We start from the raw sequence: 23,156 nt of genomic DNA on the forward strand, positions 1-23,156 counted from the left end.
GCAAGGCCCTTGGTTTTTCCCTGACTCCTGAGTCTGCACACAGAATTCTGCAGTGAAATATCTGTGCTAAAAATTACTTTGGGGTCCAATACTGGGGAAAAAAATTCACATATACTCAAAGGACTATCTCATTTTCTAAGGGATTAATACACTTAAATTTTTATTGTATAGAATCATGGAATGGTTTGGGTTGGAAGGGATCTTAAAGCTCATCCAGTGCCACCCCTGCCACGGGCAGGGACACCTTCCCCTGTCCCAGGTTCCTCCCAGCCCTTCCAACCTGGCCTTGGACACTGCCAGGGATCCAGGGGCAGCCACAGCTTCTCTGGGCACCCTGTGCCAGCCCTGCCCACCCTCCCAGGGAACAATTCCTTCCCAATATCCCATCTAACCCTGCCCTCTGGCAGTTTAATTATACAATCAGTTTACAGAAATTGCCAGAGGCAGCAGTCTTGATTTCCATCTTTTAGCTTGTCCCCTTTTCCAGTGAGATTCTGTGGTCATAACTAGCACTACACAGTCTAAATATAATTTACCTGGGAGTAGTTAATCATTTGAATTAAAAAATGAAATTTAAATTCAGGTTGAAGTAAAAACACCATGTCCTTTACCAATTCCAACACACTGAGCCCTTCCCAGGATTTCCCATTCCAATGCACTGCATTGGCCTTTCCATAGGGAACAGGATGACTTTAAAGGAAATTCACAAATGCTTTATGAGGGAATTGTTTTGTTCTCTTGATTTCTCTGAAGACAAACAGAAAAGGAAGAAAGGGCTCCATTTCAGCTGATGAGTGGGAACATTTCTAGAAAGCCACTGGAGTTAACTCTACTGTCTTGTTGTGTTTCCATCTTGTCATCTTCCCAATGCTAAGCAACCAAGGGGTATCTGCTTCCTTCCTTATGCTGCAATGCATTAAAACTTGGAAACCAACAAACCCAAAAAGACCAGATAAGGAGATAAAAGAAATAGGCAGCATTAAAATTATATGTACTGTAAGGAAAGGATCGAAAAGTTGCATTTTTTCATCAATTAGAACGTGCAAGTTGTTTTAGAAAGTAGCTGGATTTTGGTTCTTGGACAGTTCTCACACATGTATCTCTAACAAAATCTAAAAGCTCAGTGAAAACTGCAGTGCAAACCTGAATAAAGGCATCCAAAGTGCTGAGAGGGAACCTCCAGCACAGGTCTGTGACAGCACCAATGGCCAGAGCTTTGTTAGTGCATGGGTAATTGGACAGAGAGGAAGAAAAGTCCAATTCCTGGCCCACTGTGACTTCTTGTCAGGAAACTACTTTGGGTGACTTATTTGTCAGGATATCTTTTGTCTTTGAACCTCTCTGCATTGGCTACTGGTGAGGTAATATTTGTAGATTTTCTTAGCAAAATAAATACTTTGAAAGTTCAGGGGTTTGCAGCAGAACCCAGCTGCACACTGGGTATATTTGCAGGCTATCAGTTAAGATAACCAATTTTATTCACTATACATTAGGAAAAGGAATGTTCCATAAGAGCTGAGGGATGTGCTGTCTTGGTTATCAGCAGTTGTGCCATCATGCTTGAAAGAGTGGAGAAATATTGCTGGCAACTTGGGCAGTAAATGTTTTTTAAAGAAGAGGGAACATGTTAATGTTTCAAACTTTCATTGCTTAAGTTTGTTTTCAGGTCAGCAGCAAGGCCAAGGTTTTGATGACACGAACAGACTTTCCTTTCCCTTCCCTGCTCTTGCATTCCCACCAGAGCACTGTTAAATAAGCTGATCTCCAGAGCTGAGCCCACCAGTGGATTACAGCTGGCACCAGGACTCAAACCCTCAGGGACAAGACGAGACAGCCAAACAGCAGGGAAAGGAGAGGGAGAAGGAGGAAAGGAGAAAAAGCACCATTATTTCCCTGTCCAGAACAGAACAGTTACCTTGAACTACATGGCTGGTTACTGAAATTTTAACCAGAGCCACAGAACAAGTGCAGATATGCAGGAATCACACACTTATTTTAAGGAAATTTACATTAATACATGCTGTAAAGTCAGCATAGAACAGAAGAGCCATCTATTAAAAATGTGTGTCTAAAACTACATTCGGATTTCATAATTTTATTAATGTTCAGCTCCAGTTTTAATCTGTCTTTAATGAGACTAATTGAGGCCTCTTTAACAAAACTCTCGAGTGCATCAGGTTACTCCAGAGACTGTTGTGATTACTGGAACCCACCATGCCTCACACAACATCACCATCTGCAAATTACCCCCTTCACATCTCCTGCTACACAATCAACCACACACAAAGTTATCAAGAAGTCACATTTTTAATGCAAAACTTTGCCTTTATCCCAGCTTGGAAGTTTCAGGCTTGTGCAGGTACAACACTACCCAGTAATGCCCAGAACTTCTAAGGATCAAGGAAGCACAAGGGACAAATGAACTGTCCCTGCAAGTTCTGCTTGTTCAGGTGCCAGAATCACCCCCTGGTGTCTACACTCACTTTATTTTCTGTTCTCTGCACTGACTCTGCATTTCCAACACCAGCCCCTTCTCCTCCCCCACCAAAGCTGCAGGAATAAAAATGTCCCAGCTCTGTTCCCTGATGTCAGATGCCTGAAGAGAATCCTGTGTAAAGATTCTGGAGACTGACACAACCTGACCTGGCATCTCCTGGCCCTCTCTTCAGTGCCCATTCCTACAACACCATGGCAATGGTTACTGCCAAGGGCACCCAGTGGAATTGGAGACTCAATTCTTACCCCACCACCCGTTCTGGAGGCAAGAAAAGCTCTTCCCACACTTTGGGGCTTGGCAGCAGCACCTGAACTGCAGCACAGTTGGTGACTACAAGTTACTGGAAGGGCACAGGGGTGACAATCATTTCATTACAGCTCCAACACTACATGGAAACCTGGCTGAATGCAGCCAGTGAAGCACACACAGCCCTGTGCTCCTGTTCTATTTGTCCCTCTTTTTGCTTTTTAACCCCAGAAAAACAAGGACAAAAATGTCAAACACACCAAAAGCAACAAGACTGACCACAAACACATGAACAGCAGGGCTTTAAGCTGCAGATTAAAATTCTGACAGCCTCAGGATATGCTGCTCCCCATTTTGCAAATGGTCCTGTGCTGTCGGTCATGACAACACAAAGTCTCAATCAAAAACCCATTAGGGGTGGCAGGGAAAAGATGAAGATAAAAACAGAAATACCAAACTCACTTTTAGCACTGAATTTGTTTTCTTTGCGTGTTCTACCAGTTTTCTTCAGACAATTATCACAGACAAACCTATTGAGGATAAGAAAAAGCCAAAGATTTAGCATAAAACCATTATTGGTGAGCTTAAACCCAATGTTTGAACGTGTAATTTAAATGTCAGAGTACAATATATTTTTCTCTGGCTTTGAACAGCTTATTTCACTCCATTTTTGAGGGATTTAAAGCTTTTATGAGCTGGTTTAACTCTGCCAAGCAGTTACACCTGCATTTGTGTTGTGTGCACACAAACTCCCCTCCAGCCAGCTGCCCTTGGTTAAGAGCTAGAGAGAAACCACACAAATCCGTGTGGCTGAATATACACATTTTCATCTGAATATACTGAAATAAGACCCCAAACACACAAAAAAAAAGTATTTTATTTAGGAATGCTTTGTCCCTTTGTACCCAGTTCTTTAAAAGGCTGTGGCCACATATTAAAGAACAAAGGCAGAAAGTCTTTAACTACATGAACTACATCAGTCTCATTATACAAGGGGTAAAAAACTAACAAACATCTCTTACCCTGAAGGCCAAATAATATCATAATGTAACACACAAATCTGGTGCATCTTCCGACCACATTCTTTGCAGTCAACAAACCTGAAGAGAAAAAAACAGCAGCAAATTACTTTTGGTGTTAGGTAAGTAATTCTCCAGAATTCAGCATGAAAGAAGGATTTGCCAATCCTCTGCTATGAACTAAATCAAGGTCCAATTTATGTCTAAGTTTAAAAAAATACTCAGAATAGATTCAGATGTACATCTATCAATCCACGTGAAAGTTATATATATACATCTATACCTATATATAAATTGCAAAATGTGCTGGTTTAAAAATCTGAAATGGGCTGTCATGCACAACTTTTTCTGGATCTTTTCTATCCTTTTCTAAGCAGAGTCCCAGTTTCACAGAATCCTCAACAATACCTCCACAGATTTAATTCTGAATTGCTGCAACAACCACAAGCTGAATAAACGGTTGCTCAACTTACTGTAAATGTAAGAACTAGTCATTCATGAACCACCCTGCCAAAAAAACATGTATTAACTTGTCTTTGCCTGCATGGCTCTGCTGTAGTCTTGTTTTTATCTTTTGTTTTCTGGTCAAAATAGTATGTCAGAATTCTTTTATTTGATGGGAAAAGGATGGATGTTAGAGGTTTTCCCAGTCCAGAGTGCAGTGCAGGTTAAGAACCCAAATGCACTGGGGTCCACCTCAGTCCAGCCTTCCAGGCCTGGGGAGGAGCTCTACTTAGAATTTGCAAAGATAAGCAAAGGAATCAAAATGTGCTGTGCCTCAAAGTGCCAGAGAACATGGAGCAGGATGATAAAATGCCACTGCAGGGAGGGCAACCCTGGGCTTCCCCTGAACCCCCCAAGGGGAACACAGAGTACCCTGGCCTTTGGCTGGGCTCAGCACCCAGTGAAGAGAAAAATGTGGTTTAGAACCACAAGAGGACAATGCACAAGTGCCTCAGGAACACAGAGCCCAGGGTGAGAGGCTCTGGAGGAGACAGAGCCATCCCCAGCCCTGTGCAGAGCCTGGCAGGGCACACCCTTGGAATTACCCAAATAACAGAACCTGGAACTGGCTCCTGTGCTCCCCTGGGGTATCAAACCAGACACCCACTTTGGGTGCTGTGCCATGAATTTTAGGGCAGGATTCTGCAGTCTGTTTGGGCAGGGATGGGGGAACACAAGAGTTCTTTATTATTTGCCCCATTTCTGCCCTGCTGGCCCAAGGACAAGAGAGATTTTGGGGAGGAAAACAACAGCCTGGTACTTACGGCTCTGGATCCAGGGTATCGTTTTTCTTCTTTTCAAACTGATCCTTAGAGATGGTTCTAGAGACAAAGAGTTAATATGAAAACTCAGTAGCACCCTCACATCAGAAGCTCAGACAATATCATGCTTTGCTGAATTGCAGCAAACCTCAAGCCTGCAGAAAGCACCTCAGTATTTATTTTCTGGTCAGATCAAGTAATTCAGTTCATTGTATTTTAAGCTACAGAAAATATTTTTTCCATTTCACTTTCTGTGTAAATAAAAAGCAAGAGATACCCAAGTCTACACATAAAATTAAAATCATATAGAACAAGGGAAGCTACTGTCAGTAAAGCAGTCACCTTTGAAACCTGCTCAAATCTGGTTTTTCTGGCCAGGTTAGAGGCAAGCCTTGGTTTTAGAAACATAAGCTGTGCTTCAAAAGGTGAGACAGCAGAATTAGATTTATTATTCCTTATGGAAGTTTTCCATAGGAGAAGGTGATGCATTAGTGATATTTACTGACACAGCTCCCACTGCTCCCCTCCAAACACATTATCCAGGGTCTGCCAGCCCGGGAATGGGCAGCTGAGCTGGACACAGTAACACACCCAACACAGCACCAGCTCTTAATCCTGACCCTATAAATATCCTGTTAGAAGGAATGAAGCATTTCCCCCCAGGTACCACCACAGGGGTTTGTGTTTTACTCCCAAACCAGGACACCCACCCCCCTCCCCATCCCAAAACTCAGGATGCAGAGGAAAGGAAGAGACTTACGTTTGAGGCTGGGAAGGGTCATCACCCAGGGTGACATTCTCCCCCTGGATTTCAGTGAAACACTTCTCACAGAAGTGATACCTGTCAGCAAGAAGGCCATATTTGGGTGAGCTGGTCCAGCACAAACACAGCCACCCAAGCACGGAGCCACCAACCAGGGCAGGGCAGATCACCAGGAGCACGACGGAAGGGGGGACGTTGTTGGTTGATTGATGGGTCAGTGTGGACAATGAGGAGGCACAGAGGGAGGGAGGGCAGGATTAGAGAACAGGGGAGGGAACAAACAGCACAGACGTAAGAGGTGAGGCAAACACCAAGACAACACAGAGCAGAAAGCCAAGGCAAAGCACAGATTAGCATTCGGTCTCATTTCACACATTGCTACAAGTGTTGGGCCTCAAATTCCAAATCTGGGGAGGATTCATGGAGTAGCCACCAAGAGCTACCTTTGTACAGGCTTCAAATTGAAGAATTTGGATTTGATTTGCATCGCTCAGGGAAAAAAAAAAATTCTTTGATTCCAGGCTTGTGACTGATCGAGTTTTTTCTTTGGGTAAAAAGGAGATTATTAACAAGCTTTAAGGACATATTTATTACAGATTTAAGTAATTAGGAAATATGCTGAAAGCATTTACTGATTGTGAGTCAAAACTGTGAAAGCAGGAACACTTGATATTGAAAAAAAAAATCTATAAAAACAATAAATTTAAAATTTGACCGTAAGATTAAATGTGACCAATTGCTCAGCTAATATTCTTTCACATAAATGAAACCAAATCCATACTCTAGACAAACATTTAACAGAAATGCAATTATGGGTCAGAGTTTCCAGCCATTTATCTATATAAATACAATATATGTATATATGTGAACAACATGAAATATTGTACATACATACAATATATTTATCAGGTACATTAAAGATGTGGAATTAATTAAGCTTTACAAATTGAATATAAGACTAGGTGCAATTGTTGGTCACCAGACCAAGAGCCAATCTCAGTCATACTCAGCAAAAACAATTCTGCAGTTTACCAAACCAAGCTGAGTAAATTGGAATACAACTCTATGAAAATACAATCTGCATTTGAAAAAATAAAATCAAATCAAAGTTACATGGATTTGGGGGGGTGGAGGAGTGGGGGGAGCTGGAGGGTTTTTTGTTTTGTTTTGGGGTTTTTTTTGGTTGTTTGTTTCAGATGAACTGGAACCAAAGTTGTCAGGGTCACTAAAATAAAAAAAAATTTAAAAGGAGGCTAAATGTTTGGAAAGGATATGAATTCACACATGAACAAAGGTAACAGAGAGGCCACAGCTGTAAAACGCAGGAAGGCCACAAAGGATCATCAAAATAAAGGAGCTTTATGGAGAGTGAGAGGGTGGAAGCAGCGATGGTAGCACAGAACAAGGCAGGTTTAGAACTCAGACAGCAGAGCCGTGGGGACAGGGAGGGCCAGGGCCACCAAGGGGACTCAGGGTCACAATGAACCAACAACCCCAGCGTGGAGACTGAGCAGGGGGGCAGCTCTGCCCCCTCACACACCCCAGAGACACCTCCTGGAGACAGCACCCATGGGATGGGATGGATCAGAATTCCTGCTGGGACACACTGGGCAGGGAATGTTCCCTGAGCCCTCCCCGGGCCCCAGCACAGCTGGAAACACCTGCAGGAGCACAGCGAGCCCTGGGCTGCCTCCAGTTCACCCAGCCTCACCCCTCTGAAACTGCACCAGCTCCTCCCAAGGAAAACCAGGCTTTGGGAGCTGAGAATGCAACAGAGCAAGGCCAGGAGAAAAAAAACAAATGAATTCTTTTGATTGGTTATCATTGGGGATGATAAATCCATTGTGGTTATTAGAGAGGAGGGTTTCAGGGCTGGGTACAGACACTGCACATCTCATTTCCACTGACTTCCCTTGCCCCTCACACCCCATCCCTAAACTGGTAACAGAGTATCTAATATTTTAAAAAATTCCAAACATAAGAAATTCAGAATTTCCTTTTACACATTGTCCATTTCTTTTTTCCTATAATGAGCTGCTTTAAATTTTTCATAAATCAAAAACCCCTACCATTATTTTCCTTACTAATACAGTAAGTTGCTCAGCATTTTAAGAGTCAAATTGAGAAGGACTGAAAGTCAGGAGGATCCAAATACAGGAGAGTGAAGCCAAAAAAAATCCATGGCCAAGGCTCCTATTAATAATTTGCTACATTTAAACAGTCCCAGAAAAGGTTAATTCTGATCCATTTTCAGAATAATTTATGAGCTTTCAAAGCACTCTAAGCTTTAATCCATGATATTAAAATGAGGAAATAAAAACTGAAGTACAGTGAAAATGAATCACCAAAAGATCATGAACATTTGTCCATAAAATAACCAAGGTGAAGCAATAGCTGTAACTCATTATGGATATGGACCCTCAGAAACAGAGACCTGCCTTTTGCATGTCACCACAAATATTCAGTAAAACCCATAAAAAACATTCAATATTCTAGTTACAGCAGCCATAGAAACCCCAAAGAATGTACTTATTGCAACACATCAAACATGAAAAGCTTTTCAAATGCAGACTGTTCAGGTGACTCCTGTTTATTAAAGAGCAACCTTATGGTTCAACACCAAAGTCCAGAAAATGCTCAATCTCAGCATTAGCAGGCGAATTCCCAGCTGTAATTAAGTGCAAAGGCAATTCTAAATTCAGAACTGGATGGCAGTACTGACATGAGACACCACTTGATTTTCTCAACTGGATATTCACACATGAAAAACATTTTCTGAACACCCTAACCTAAATTTCTGCCTTATGATGGAATCTAAACGGTTTTTTACCAAATAATTAACTTCATGACTGAACTGTAATGCCTGAGTTCACTTATTCAATGGTGTCTAAATATTCTTAGTTTTAATTTAGTCATGTGATACACTGGACTTTAAGTGCATCCAATTTTGCCTGTTCTGTACATGGAAAATTCAAGAACATTTGACCAATTAAAGATCTGCTGAAGCATGGAATTTGTTTTTCACTTATTACTTGTTTAAGAGCATGTAAGATTTGAAGATCACTGTCACAGGAAATTTGAGTGGTTTAGAGCTGATGAACAGGGGCTTTCTATGCAAAATGGATTATTACTTAACAATAAGGTGATTAATCTTCAGAAATACCTTTTTAAAAGCCCCAGTCATTCATCACTTCACTTAGTGGGCCTGAAACAAAAAACCTCACACTCCCCTTGAACTCAACCCCACCTCAAACCACAAACTCCCTTCTCAAGGCAACTGGATGAGCAGAAATCTATGACTTAAATGGACTTTCATGTTTATAATGGGCAGGAAAGTGGAATATCACAGCCCCCAGTGCAGAGGAACCCTCTGCTCCACCCACCCTGGACTTCTTGCTAGTGACCAACATTGCCTTCCATGGAATAATCCAAATGATTGAACACAAACACAAACTGGGAAAAGCAGTTTTGAAAGAAGAATGAGCCCTTCTTCAATTCCATTTGAAGTTACTATTCTTTCCAAATACAGAATGTGTAACATGGATGCAAAATATGAAAAGTATTTTAAATTTTACTAACAGTGATGGTATTTAAAGGTTATTTTTCCCCAATGCCAGTACTGAACTGTCTCTTTAAATATATTTTAATTGCTTTTTTTCTCTTCAGCCTGACTTTTCAGAGTACACAGTGGCTGTATAAAACCTTTTTTTTTCTTTGAGAGCTCATTAATTTATTCCTGCCTATCAATACTTTCTGCCTCTCAAAGGCCACCCAAGGTCCCCCACACAAGGTGGGATGCCACATTTTCCTCTCCCAGATTCTGCTGCTCCAGCACAGGCTGAGAGCTTCTCAAGGGCATGTTTGGAAAGAAGGGATGGCCCAAAAAGATAAAATACAAGTGCTGGAAGTCTGAATTGGTTCTGTGACTTCACAGCTGGCAAAGCTTAGAGGCTGCCAAGCCTCTGGAAAGCAATTCATAACTTCCTTTTCCCTATTTAAAACAAAGCTTTTGTCTCAGCCCATTTGTATTGCGCATTTTATTTGAGGGGGGAAGACACACATCATCTAAGAAATCAAAATTAAGCCAAGTTTTGAGTTTCCTTTGTGATTTTAACACTGGTGATTTAAGCATTAAATGGAAAATTAATCTAACGATTGTTTATTAATAATACTAGAAACACTAAGTCCTAATATTAATTTAAAAAATAAGAGAAATTTTAATTTTCACAGCTTCTCATGGAGTCTCTGGGTAGTTTTTAATGCTATTTTCAAGCTAATTTAAATATAATTAAGCCTTAACTAGGAAGGGGAAACATAAGTCTTGCAATCAATCACTGTACCCTTTACTTGGCAAATTCTGGCACTAACTTGTAAACAAACCTGTATATTTTCACAATTTTCCCAGAACAAGGTAACAGGATTTCCCAGTGCCTTTTTGCAGTTCTGCCCTTCTCCCTCCAGCAAGCCCTGCTCCTCATTTTATGGAAAATGTAAAATTTGGACAACTTGACCTGCACTGAAGCATTGCATGGGGCAAGCCCTGAGGAACAGTGTGCCTCACACTGCAGCACAGAAAAACAAAGAGTCACTTGCAAAAAGACAGCATGGAAAGATTAAAAAAAGAACTTTTCCCTGACTTAGCTGACAAAAGCAAGTAAAAGTTAAAAATCCTCCTCATCCTCTGTATGTGCAGAGAAGTCAAAAGAGATCTCACTTCCTGAATAAGGGAACAATCCTGGATTCAAGGACTTACCTGTTCTGGTAGCTGTAGTAGGCAGCGTCCCGGGGAATTGTACACAGCTGCTTGCCATAGCAGCACAAGGTCTGGGGAGAGAACTCATACTGCAAAACAAGGGAGAAAACCAGCTTTACAATGGGGCATTTTGTTCATCAGGGATCTGTAAGGCAAGCCTGATGCTTGTGGGTATCAGAGGATGTGGAGGGAGCAGAAAACACAGAAGAAAGTTTTCCTGCATCCTCAGAACAAGTTCCTTGGAAAATCATAGCTTAGAGATAAGAAATGGCTGTGAAATGATGAATACAAAAGGAATTTAGCTTCCCCCCTTTGGAAGACCCTCTTCTCTATCTTCAATATTAGTGGTTCATTCTCTTTTAGTATCCATAGGCCAGCTTTGAATGTAAAATCCCTCAGGGATTGGTTAGAAAGCAGAATTCCCTTGGTAATTGGTGCAAATTGTAAAACCCTCAAAAGATATAAAACCCCTGTAAAACAATAGCTGTGGGTATATGTAGATAGGATGCCTTCATGGAATAAACCATGGATTTGTGCCTCTCTGCATATGCTGGTCTCTACCCCGCTGGTCTGAGAGCTCCCCACGAGCCAAAATTCCATCTGGGCAAGGCTCAGGAACGTGCTCAGTCACTGAGGGCTGCAGGAGCAGCCTCAGGGATCCCAAAGGGACCCCAAAAACCCAGCCAGTGACAAGAGGACACTGCCATGGCCATCACACTGCTCCAGCTATTGTGAATGTACCAGCACATCTCCTTCAATCTGGTGACAATCATTAACTCTAAAAGCAGCTGACCCTTTGAGCTCTGCTTTATGACCATGGGAAACCAGGGAATTATTTTAATATTACTTATAACTAATAAAGGTCTCCTCTGAAGAAAAAAAATACAACAACAATAACAGAAGAGCAGAGCCGCTATCAACCATTTTAGCCCCGAACATGTTTATAATAAAGCCAAAGTTTTAGCACTGGCTATTTAAAATAAAAGAGTTGTGTGCTGCCTCCAGGCTGGCTGTTGGGAAGGACACTCCCCTGGGACACTGGGGGATGTCCTGGACACTCACCTTGCGGCCACAGCAGTAACCCAGGGACTGCATGACCGGATCAATCTCTTGCTCAAACACCTCTGCCAGCTTAGTGCAGAACTTGTAGACGCGGGAAGTCTTGCGGTTGTAGAGCCAGGCGTTGTTGAACATGAGCCACACGTCATCCACGTACTGCCAGGGCTCCTGGTACTGCCCCGTGTCCAGCTTGCGCTTGATGGTCGAGAGATCCATGGGGTTCTTCACAATGTCAAAATAATCCTGCAAAAACACACAAAGCCCTGAGTTTTAAAGAGGTTTCCAATCTATTGAATAGAACAGGTGAAATAGTGAGCAAAGATAAAACAGGAGGGTATTTTAGAGGGTGATTTTTTTTCAAGCTAACTCACCGGAATCCCTAGAAGCTGGGGATCCACGGGCTGTCTGAAAGGAAGGGACTCTGGGTCCTGCCGGTACAAAGCTTCCAGCGTGGGCATGAGAGCCTGGCGCAGCTCCTCGGGCTTGAAAACTGGGAATGGAAGTCAGGAAAGTTAGAAAATTGCCCTCCACATTTCCAAATCTCTTGACTCCCCTAAAAAAGCCCCAAAGAAATACGTTAACTAAAAGTCTGCAAAGGGTTTTCCTGATGAGAGGCAAAACCACACTTACAAGAGGGAAACACAGCCTTGTATTTACTCAGATCACAGCAGGTGATATTCCCAAAATAGGGATATGGGAATAACTCAAGCCCATAATGATACATATTCCAGAACATTGAAAAAAAAACCCTGAAACTTATACAGAATCACATTAAATCAATTGTTTCTACATGAATGAACCTTTTCTCCTCCAAGGAGAGACTGAGCATCATTTTCCCTCCCTCCCTTCTAACCTTATTCGCTATTTCCAAGCCAAGATTCTTCCAGCAAAACCCACTGCAGTGGGCAGGGATGAAGAGCCAGCTCTCCAGAGAGTGACCAGATGTCCTGAGAGCTGGCACAGGAATCTTCCTGGCCACAGTGTACAAACAGTCGTGCTCTGATGGATCGTTAATTGATTTTGAAAGTGTTAATACTTCCAGATTTCTATGCCACCACTTGGCAACAGTGGCATGGCAACAGCCACGATTCTTTCAGGAGTGGCTGACAAGGACAAAAAAAGGCAATACATTTTCTGAAAAATAATGATAACTTGGAGAGCTCTTTGAACATCTCAGCAGTGTAATTACATTTATTTCCTTAGGAACAGTGTCTTTAAATAGGGAAGAATGCCTATCATTGAGAAAAAAGACAACTAAGGAAAGCAGGATGGCATCTAATATTTATCTACCTGGATGAAATGAGAACGATACCAATAAAATGGAGCAATTAATTCTGCTAAAAGCACTTGAATCAACAGGGCTCAGCGACCCCTCTGAGGCTGATCATTGCTTTTCTCACTCAAATGGTATTTTAGCATGATATAAATTGCTTTTTGGGACATCTAGTCCAAAATCTACAATTTTAAAGGGTACACACACACACACACACACGAAAAAAGGGAAGATAAATTAAGCTGACACTACTCCATTGGTTGTATGATCATTTCAGCTGTTGCCACAATCTCAGTTCCAACAAAATGGCAATTCTCTTCCATATTTATCAATATCATACATGCAGGCACTTTTCCCTACTATAGACTCTCAAAGTTTTATAAACAACTCTTATACATTATATTATGGGATTCTTGAGAACAGAAATGCATGTTAAATTCCATTAATGAGGAACAGTATTCTCTACTGCTCTGATTCAGATAGTTCATAATGGGATAATGAGAATTATTTCATTTAATGAAATGTAAAGATCAAAAAGTACCTTTTAATAATCTATTCTGACTATCTGCTTGACACTGCTTTTAGAATTTTTTCCTATAATAACATATCACTAAGCTGCAGTATCTTTCAAAGTAAATCTGATCTTATTTTAAAACCTCCAAGTACAGAGATCCAGTGTGACTTTTGCCAAGTTCCTTAAAGCCTAATTCTCTTTACTGATAAAGTTTATAACTCACTTTCATTTTGAAGTTTGAAAAGAAATCAAAATGAAAATGCAGTTGTTATTTCAATTTATTACTTCACCTAAAAGCATAAAGAAAAGTTGCCTTCATCTTCAGCTGCTCTGCCTCTAAGGACTATGACTAATACCAGCACATTTGATCATAGCATCTCCTGCACATGAATTTTACAAGGAAGTTTTGTTTTTCCCTCTCTCCTTTTTCCAAAATTAAATGCTCTCCCTTCTCCTCTGGTAGCTCGAAGACCTTTGTAAGGAGCTGGCATCCAGTTATCCCATTTTGTCTTGGATGTGTGGGTGGTAAAAAGAAAATGGGATCTTTGCCTGACTCACCATGACATATAATGTACCAAAGAAGAGTACAATGCTACCTTTTAATTTTTTTTTTTTTGCTTTTTTCAAACAGAGGCAAATCTGCTTATGATTACTAAGGAGAAAATTTATAAAGGAAGAAAAGACATTTTAAAAATTACAAGGACAACACACACAAATACATCTCAAACCCAAGCTCCTGCAGTTTTCCATTACGTCTTACAAAGAAATGAAGAAACCAGTAAAACTCATCTCCAAGGACAAGGAGAAAGGAGCTTCCCAAATGAATATTACAGTGGGTTTTTTGAGGCTGCAAAGCAAGGAATCACGACCTTTCTTGCTCACATTAGATTTGAAAAAAAAAAGCAAAATAAGGCTCTGCTTGCTAAGTTATAGCACAGAGACCATGGCACTTCCCCTTAGCACCAAACTGTGGGATGGCCCTCAGGAATCTGCCTGCATGGGAAGGAGGAAGAATTCCCAATATTTTGCAACCCATGCAAAACTGATGAGTCTCTTCAGTAGCTTTAAAATATCACCTATCCCTTCAGCACACTTGGCAGTAATTACTCTCCAATACCTCTTGGTTTATTCAGCATTTTAATACCAATGCTCAATTAACACTGAACAAACTCCTCGGTGAGAAAATGTCACCATTGAAACTCAAGTCTGTGCTTGTACCTGCCCACGCTGCACGTGCTTTGCACTTACACAGTGACTGGGTGACAAAACTTCCAAGATAAAATTGTGTCACTGAAGGAGGAATTGGAATACATGGTGACCCAGCCTGAACTGACTCTGCAAGAACCTTCCCTGTGCAAGCACATTCCTACCAGGCAGCAGTGATTCCTTCCACTGGGAATATCACTGGCTCAGAAATGCTAATAAGCTTTCCACTCCCTGTGTTACATTTGGGTTGGAAAAGGCTCTGCCAGTTGGTTCTGCAGGAGGCTCTCGTCTGGGTGCCCCACTCTGCTGCCAGCTGAAAACATCAATCTGCAGGGAAATGTGGTTTATAGTGATTTATTACACAAAGATCATGGTTAGTAACCAAATGCAACCCAAAGCACATCAAAGAGATGCAGATTCCTTAGACATGTGCAGCATGTTGAAAGCTTCCCTTTGGTGGAAAATTAAAAACTAACCACAGAAAACATCACCTCAATAAAGCAGATGCCAAAAGACAGAGATCTCAAAACTGCTATGGTTTTTGAGTCCAAAAACTTATCTTGCAGCCTGCCACAAAGCCTGCACTGCAAGCAGAGAAATATATTTCTGTTTTAATAATCTTATTTATTTCTTACTAACACAAGGCACCCAAACATTTACATAACCTGCAACACCATGAAGTTTCCTTGAGTACAGATGCAGTCACACCTCAATCTGTGCTGACACTGCAGCTCAATTTAACAGAGTGCTGAGCAAATGAACACTACACTGAAAACTTTCAAGTCCTGTAAACACAGGACTCTCAAATAAATGTTAAGCCTCTTGCAGCAGTCCAGCCTAGGAGAAACACAGGTTCAGGAGAGTTCAAGTGCTTGATTCTCAGAAAAGTGACTGACAAAACTCAGGATAAAGGTGGTGTGTGCAGCCTCTTAACAGGAAAAGAAAAGTGATGGACATCCTTGGTTACTGAAAGCACTCTTATCTACACTGAGCTCTTCTCAAAGAGCAGCAAGATGTACAGGGAGGGATTTATGTATTTAATTCCTCCAGTAATCACTGCCTTACTGCCTTGGTCCTTCTGGGCAGGCACTGCTGAGATCAAGGGTACAGAGACTTGCTTTTCTCACCTGACTCATGTAACATTAAAGGAATTCTACTTTCAAAATTAAGTTACAGAGTATTGATCTCCCAGAGCTCCACGTGCTGGAAACACAAGTGCAAAACAGACCTGCCAGCAGGAGCTGAGACCATGGAAAACAAATGTTAGTGAAAGCAAGGCACACAAGGGAATTCAGTTTGCAGCCACGTACTTTTCTTGCGGGGCTGAGATGGTGACGTGGATTGTGAAGTGGTTCCATTAGTGCCGCTCTCCTCTTCCTCTTTAACCTCTGCTTTCATTTCAGGCTTCTTTTCTTCAATTTCCATCGGCTCCTGCTTCAGTTCTGCTCCATCTGGTTCTTCTTTTATTTGTGAAGATCCTTGTAAATCCTCCTCCACCTTAAGAAAGGACGCAGTGAGAGCTACTGTTACATCTACAGCCCAAACTCCAGCCATCACAATATTAGTCTGAGACTCTTGAAACACTTTCCATCCATGGCTTTCCTCAGGAGTTACTTTGCAGTAACGACCCTCCTCTCGCCCCTTAGCTCACCGAGTCAGACACATCATTAAGTGCTTTTATATCTATCACTGCTTTCAGTTAAGCTGTAGAGAATCTCATTTACCTCAGTCTTAGCTTCCACTTGTGTCTCACTAGTCTCTGGCTCAGTTTCTTCAGTTTTAACTTCTGATTTGCTTTCTAGCATTGGTGCATCTGGTCCTAGTTGCTGGGAATTCGTATCAGCACTAGCAACTGAGGCAGGGGTGGGGACCCTGTTATCAATACTAGCTGCTGCCTGGGATAGCTGTTGTAAAAACAGTACAAAAGAAAGACACTGCATATATAGAAATATTTTCCTTTACTAAAAATGAACAGCACAAAAGAGACATGAGATGATATTCTACAACAGTGCAGAACATGGATACAGGTCACTGTAGCCAAGTTGTGATATTACACATTTAATAACTCTGCTTTACAGAGGAGAAGCCAAGGAAGAATTCTGCCCCAAAGAGGCTTCTTTTACAGAGAAAACACCTGCCCAGTTAAAACACTGTACATTCCTTGAAACGTGCATTTGCCCTGGCTGTATCTTAAAAGGAAAAAAAAACTATGCAAATCTCAGGATCAGAAAAGATTCTGATTATGGCCAAACAGAGTATTAGGCCTGTTACACCTCATCTTTCTGCACACTGCTGCCAATTTTACTTTGAGCAGTTCGGCCATTCAACCCCCCCTCCTTCACACAATGCTGAGAACATCTGAACACACACAATTTACACATCTCTAACCAACCCCCTGGTCTAAAGCAGAAGCTGCTATGGACAGCTATGGGCTCTGTACATTCAGGACATGGTGCTACAGACAGGGACACTCGTGGGATGTCACGACACAAGGCAGAGGGGACTGGCTGCTACTTACTGGAGTGCCGGGCGGCTGTGCCTGCACAGATGTTGGCTGCTGCTGGGCTGGCTGTGGGGTTGGCACAGACTGGGGCTGGGCAGGGGTCTGTGGCTGCGGTGTCACCTGGGCCTGGGCCGCAGTCTGCCCCGTGGGGGTGCTCTGCGTCTGCGTGGCCGTGGGAACTGAGCCCGGCGTCGGGGTCGGAGTTTGTCCCGAGGACGACACCGGCGTCGATGGCTGGGTGGGTGCTGCTGGCTGGGGAGGAGTCATGCCCGGGGGGGTTTGGTGCTGCATTGGTGGCATCCCGGCAGCAGTGGACACGGGAGGTGTGCTCTGGTGCAGGGGGGGCTGCGTCACCGGGGGACACGGCAGCTGCCCGCTCTGCGGCCCCAGCATGTTCAACGAGTTGGGAAGGGCAGCACCGGGAACCTGCCCCTGCTGGGGAGAGAGAGACGGAGTCTTACAGAGCCTGCAATCACACTCAGCCTTCCAATCACAGCCCGAAGCCTTCTCTGACAGAACACTGCCAGTGCAAGCAGATCAGCCACAAATGCTGCTGCTGCTGCAAGTGACTGCTCCGATTTCTGTCATCGCTGCCATCAGCCCTCAAGGACCTTTCTCCCAGATCTTGTGCCGTGCACGTCCTGCATTAATTCCACCGGCACAGAGAGGGGATCCTCACAATCCCAGTAACACAGAAACCCACAGGCAGCCTCTAAATTGTGCCATTAGCTGGGCAAAGGTCAGGCTTTGACACAAAATGGTTTTCAGCAAATACCCATTTTTAGGCCAGGCCTCTGAGGGAGCTCTGCTTTAGAGGGCAGGTCAACACATTTAATGCTGCTGTTGCACAGAACAAGATTTAAGAAGAGTATTTTTGTTTTCTTTATAATTCTAATTAAACTGCTCAAGATGCTTCAGAAAACCTGGGATTTGGTTTTCAGAGCAGCATCAATAAAGTACTCTGGATGTACTTAAACCTTTAAGTGATGCATTTTACTGAAGACTGCATCAGATAACTGGTGATAAAAAGAATACTCCATCCTCAAATGTAAGTGTTACTCTTAGAAATACAAATCAGATAATTTCCTGCAGATGAGGTTTCAAATTTAAACCACACTTCTATATTGTCTTTACAGAGGCAGTTTCATGGAACTAAGTGCATTGGGGAAAAAATGTTCACCACAAAGGCAGTCAAACAACTGAGCCAGGGCCATGAAACTGTAGATACTCCATCCTAAACATATTCCAAATTTGACTCGACAGAGCCCTTCATAATCTGATCTAAGTAATCTCTCAGAACTCTGGAGATTTTAAGTCGCCTGAATGACTTGGGCTTTGAGTTAAACAACAAGCCTTTCCCTCTGGAAAAGCAGATACTTTGGCATCATAAGCACAGCTCCTACTTCATTGACCACTACTGCAACAGAAAAATGTTACAGGAAAAAACCAACAATTTTCTCTCCAGAAGCAAAGAAGTTAAAACAAATTCTAGAAGATCTTGCCCAACCATTTTATTATAATCCTAGATTTAAAGTTAGCTACTCCTGTCCACACAGAGACAAAACATATGTTCATAGGCATCCCATAAACTGATTTCTGATATTTCCCCTAAAAATCTCGTCACATGCATTTTGAAGGCATTTAAATCAGGAATTGCAGGGCGTTGCGCCCCCATTAACAGATGTCGAGAAGTTGTGTAAGAGCTTCAGAAGAAGGCAGATGTAACCCAGGATCCCCCAAAATTGGGGTGACTACATCAAACCATGGATATAGGAATGCAAATCAACAAATACAAGTAAATAAATCAGAGCAAAACAATTAAGAGCAAATATATCTTAGAGAATCCATCTCACCTGTGCCACCCCGGCCTGGGCTGTTGACTGACCCATGCCCACATTGTTCACATTCATAGCTCCAGTGGATGCTGGGAACTGGTTTTGGGGCAGGAATTGGTTCTGGGTAGGAGCCTGACCCATCATGTTCTGGGAATGAGCTGCCATCATGTTCTGTGGCTGAGGCATTCGGGAAGGAGACATTGCCATCTGAAAATTAATACCCAAATTAACTGATTACCATTTAGTATTATGGAGTAGGACAAGGGAAAATACACTGAAATCAATCAAAAGATAGGACAAAAAAAAATAAAAGGAAAACTGGCTTAATTACACTAACTGGATGTGGGCATATGTCTGTAACTTCAGCATTTGTTCCAAAGCATGCATTATTTTTAAAAGGTGATACTCAGAGTGTTAACTCTGTTTTGTTCTCTGGGATGACAGAGAGAATCCAGGGAAACTGAAAATATTTTTGTTTTTCTAAAGAACAAAAAAGGTGTTTTCATGTAGGAACAAAGAAGGTTTATATACTGCCAAGACACTGGATGCTCCTCCACAGATTGCTGGGGATTACTGCACCTGTGGCACGTGCCCCTCTGCAGCTCCGCTCGGTGTTTTTACAAACAAACACCTCGATGAGAGCCTGTCAGCCTTGCTGCATTCCCATGAAATCATCCCACAATTCGCAGCCCTGTGCTGTGTGGCTTGGCCTTTGCAGAGGGGAGGGGGTGAGGGGGGTGCTGAGCTGTGCTGGGCAGGGTGGGAGGGGGGTACGAACCGCGGGCACGGCGCCCATGTTGTTCATCTGCACCGGGTGGTTCATCGGAGACGCCGCCCGCGGTCCCAGCGGTGCTTGGGGCATCTGTACATTCCCTATGGACATGGGGTTAAACTGATTCATTCCTGCAAATGCACCCCCAAAACAACTCATTAGGAACAAGTCAGCAGAACTGATGGATCTATATTCTACTATAAAATTAACAGTTAGTGTGACTGCAATTCGACCGCCCTGAGCTTTATCTTTTAGTTACTTCACCCGACAGACAAATCAGGATGCAAGAAATGTTTAGAACAATACTAGTTAGGGTGAAATACAATTTTTGGTGTCTTAAAAAGAAAAAAAATTAAATGCAAAAGATTAAGAATAGATGATCTGCAGAGACGGGATGCTATTTATAAATAATACCTTAGGATGGTTTCTTAAAATCAGGCATTTGCTTTGAAACAGCAGTGTCTTATTCATTCACTGAAATAGTTGAAGTAAATATGATAAAAATACATATAGGATGTATGAAGGCAACTCCAAGCCTCAAATCAGGACAAAAGCTGGCAAAATGCTTTAACAGGGGTTGTGCTTTTCATACAAAACATTGAATCCCTCCAAAAAACTCGCCTAAAGCTGCAATTATGGAGCTATACTTGTTAGCAACTTGTTCTCCTATTCAAATGAATTTTAAAAGTATTTATTTTCCAAAGGATATTTCAAGACAAATTTTGACTTAGTACTAACTCTGAACCAAGAAATTAAACAGCTGAGGACACTTATTTGAAGGAAGTTGAAGCACCTAAAAGTCATGGGTTTATTTTTTGGAAAAAAAACCACTCAAGAGCTCACAGCAGCCTCAGTGAGTAATGGCAAGTGCTGTGAACAAGCTCCAAGGCTTTTTTAGATGCACTTGCTATCAGAAACCAAGAAAGGCTATCATTAGTTACACAGATTTTAGGACTAATGTGCTGTGTTTCCAGCTACAGGTGTATTTTTGGCTAATTAACTGATAAAAACATGCCAGCATCCTTCTCCCTTTACAGTGTTCTAAATGAGATTACCCACAGTATTCTTGCCTGAGCTGTCCTCTCTTTGGAAGCACTGAATTAATTCCCAATCCCCAGCAAAGTGCTGGATCCATATTGTTAACACTGCACTGACACAGAGCAACACCAAAGAATGGTGCTGAAAAAAAGGCAGCCCTGGTAGTTCCTCCCTCTCAGCACCAAAAAATCCCAACATAAGATCAGCTTTTCCCTCCAAGAATTATTTGGAACCCACAAATTGCAATTAGAGAGGAAAACAGATACCTTGAGAAACCTGCATACGACTGATAGGCACGGTTGGCATGGACATTGGCCCATCTGCAACACAACACAAGAACAGTCAGAAAACCCATTTTAAATACAATTGAGTCCAAAGACTCCTGGGAAGCAGAGGCAGCTCCAGCAGCACTTACTGGGTGGCCTGACGGGCTGTGCCTGGCCCATGGCAGCAGCCACCTGGGGGATCCCTGGGGGCTGGGGCCCAGGGGTCTGTAAGGCTGCTTGGTTCCCCAGCATCCCTTGTTTATGGAGACGAGATCTCCGCTTCTCTTCTAGCTCCTTCTGTATCTTATAGATTTTCTCTGCTAATAAATGATAGTATTCATCCTAAAAGGGAAAAACAAAGGGTAATCAGTAGCAGCAACAGCAAAACTCATTCAGTCTATCTGAGTATCATCATCTGGTTTTGGGTTGGTTTTTTTTTTTTGTTGATTTTTATAATGTATACACCTGCCTAATTGAAAAAGAAATATTTCTTTTCAGAATCCTGTAAATTAAGACAGACTTTTCTGCTTTAATACAGAAAAGGGAAAAAAAAAAGCTTCCAGAAATCACACTTGCTTTATGGCTACCCCACATAACTACTCTGAGTAAATTAGCAGACAAAGGAGAAGGCTGGAGGTTCTCTGTTGCTTCAGCAAAACCCAGGAAGCTGTGATTTAGTTTTTAAGTGTTAATGATTTTTAAATGTTATTTTCATCGTAAACATTTCCACTAATGCACAGACAAAATAAAAATATATTCCCAGCACACTGTTACACTGAATAAACTTTCAGGAGACAGATGTTAAGGACAGATCAATTTTTACATAAAGAAAGGAACTGCTCTTTTCCTGAAGAGCCTATCAACAGTCATGGCAAGGGATAAACAAAACCAGACAAAACCTCAAAGGAATGGAGAAAATTCAGTGAAGAATAGTCCACAGGCAGAGACAAGTAAACACTACATCTGTACAAGATGAAAAATCCATTTTACTCAACCCACACTGACAACAGATTCAATAAAACAGTCACAGTGCACACCACGTAGACAATTTTGCTTGTCAGGAATTGCTGGACACACATCTGCCAAGTGCATGAGATTATGCACCTGTTAAAGGCAAAAAACCCCACAAACCCTCAAGGCTGTATTTCTTTTATGGGGTCACCATGCTCTTAGAACCCAGGGTTATACAGAGCACAGGTTAAGTGATGCTTGCCCACAATGATTTTGTTTTTATTCTATATTCATCAAAACCAGAATGTGTTATTACAGCAGGATTGAATTATTTTCCCAAAATTTAATACGAGATATGTATTCCTCAGCAGCCTTGTTAAGAAGTCCAGTCATGCAATATAAAGCTTTGTTTTTCAGGTCACTTCTCTCCTCAAAAGAGTTTCTCAAAAATCAGTGCAGACACTTTTTGCTGTCCAGTTTAAAAGCTTTACAGCACCTCCCCTTCTTCTGCTGAAATAACTTCAGTTCCAAGTTCCTATCTGTAAATTCAATATTGTGCTGCTTTCCCACTGCAAAGGCTGTGCTCACAAGGAGCACACAATGCTAGAAAAGCATTAAACTCCTTACAATGATGCCTCTTACTTAATATGTTTTTCAGTGTCAAAGGAGAATGGAAGCTCCTCAAAAAGAAGGATGTAATTCCTCACGGCATCGTTAACACATTCTGAATTACTCCCTTCTTCCAAGCTTTCTGCTTGGAGCCAAATACATAAGATGAATTCCAATAACAGAAACTTCTGGCCACGAGGCTACAACAGCTGTTCTGAGGGGTGAGGAGAAGATACTTCTGGGTGTTTGTCTGTCAAAAGGCATTTAATTTTACAATCAGAAGTTTGCTATGCTCATCCTTACTGAGAAGGTATTTAGACAGCCAGGTGTGACCATGAAATCCTCCTTCTATCTAAAATTGGTCTCTAAAGCTGCCAGGGTAACCATGCCTGAGCACACTCAAGTCTTCCAACCTCTTGGCAGCTACAAGGAGGTTACAATGTGGTTACTGACCAACACTGACACAGCAGCACTGTAAGTATGGCCACTGCCTGTTCACCTCTAGGAAATAAAACCTGCATTTCCATCTCCAGCTCTTCTGGCAAGTGGGCTGAGAGGAGCAGAAGTGTCTGACTGGATCATCTGAT

At 42.1% G+C, this 23,156-nt stretch overlaps 1 protein-coding gene across 5 annotated transcripts in view; it reads right to left on the reverse strand.

Annotated features, from left to right (window-relative positions):
• The window catches only part of CREBBP (CREB binding lysine acetyltransferase), a 96,232-nt gene that overhangs the window by 13,762 nt on the left and 59,314 nt on the right, over positions 1–23,156 (reverse strand). For 2 of the 5 annotated variants that reach the window (XM_088174586.1, XM_088174584.1), the window contains 14 exons: positions 21,159–21,351; positions 21,010–21,063; positions 19,712–19,836; positions 18,952–19,140; positions 17,114–17,533; positions 16,320–16,499; positions 15,906–16,092; positions 11,974–12,092; positions 11,606–11,845; positions 10,544–10,632; positions 5,788–5,868; positions 5,031–5,087; positions 3,766–3,843; positions 3,206–3,273 (listed from right to left, as the gene is read on the reverse strand). In XM_088174586.1, coding sequence (XP_088030712.1) covers positions 3,206–3,273; positions 3,766–3,843; positions 5,031–5,087; positions 5,788–5,868; positions 10,544–10,632; positions 11,606–11,845; positions 11,974–12,092; positions 15,906–16,092; positions 16,320–16,499; positions 17,114–17,533; positions 18,952–19,140; positions 19,712–19,836; positions 21,010–21,063; positions 21,159–21,351 — 2,080 coding nt within the window. The remainder of the gene's footprint in view (positions 1–3,205; positions 3,274–3,765; positions 3,844–5,030; positions 5,088–5,787; positions 5,869–10,543; positions 10,633–11,605; positions 11,846–11,973; positions 12,093–15,905; positions 16,093–16,319; positions 16,500–17,113; positions 17,534–18,951; positions 19,141–19,711; positions 19,837–21,009; positions 21,064–21,158; positions 21,352–23,156) is intronic. The other 3 variants (XM_014892127.2, XM_088174585.1, XM_014892124.2) reach the window with 3 other exon arrangements.

Source organism: Sturnus vulgaris, chromosome 16, assembly GCF_052056855.1.
Source record: "Sturnus vulgaris isolate bStuVul1 chromosome 16, bStuVul1.hap1, whole genome shotgun sequence".
Classification (NCBI taxonomy): domain Eukaryota; kingdom Metazoa; phylum Chordata; class Aves; order Passeriformes; family Sturnidae; genus Sturnus; species Sturnus vulgaris.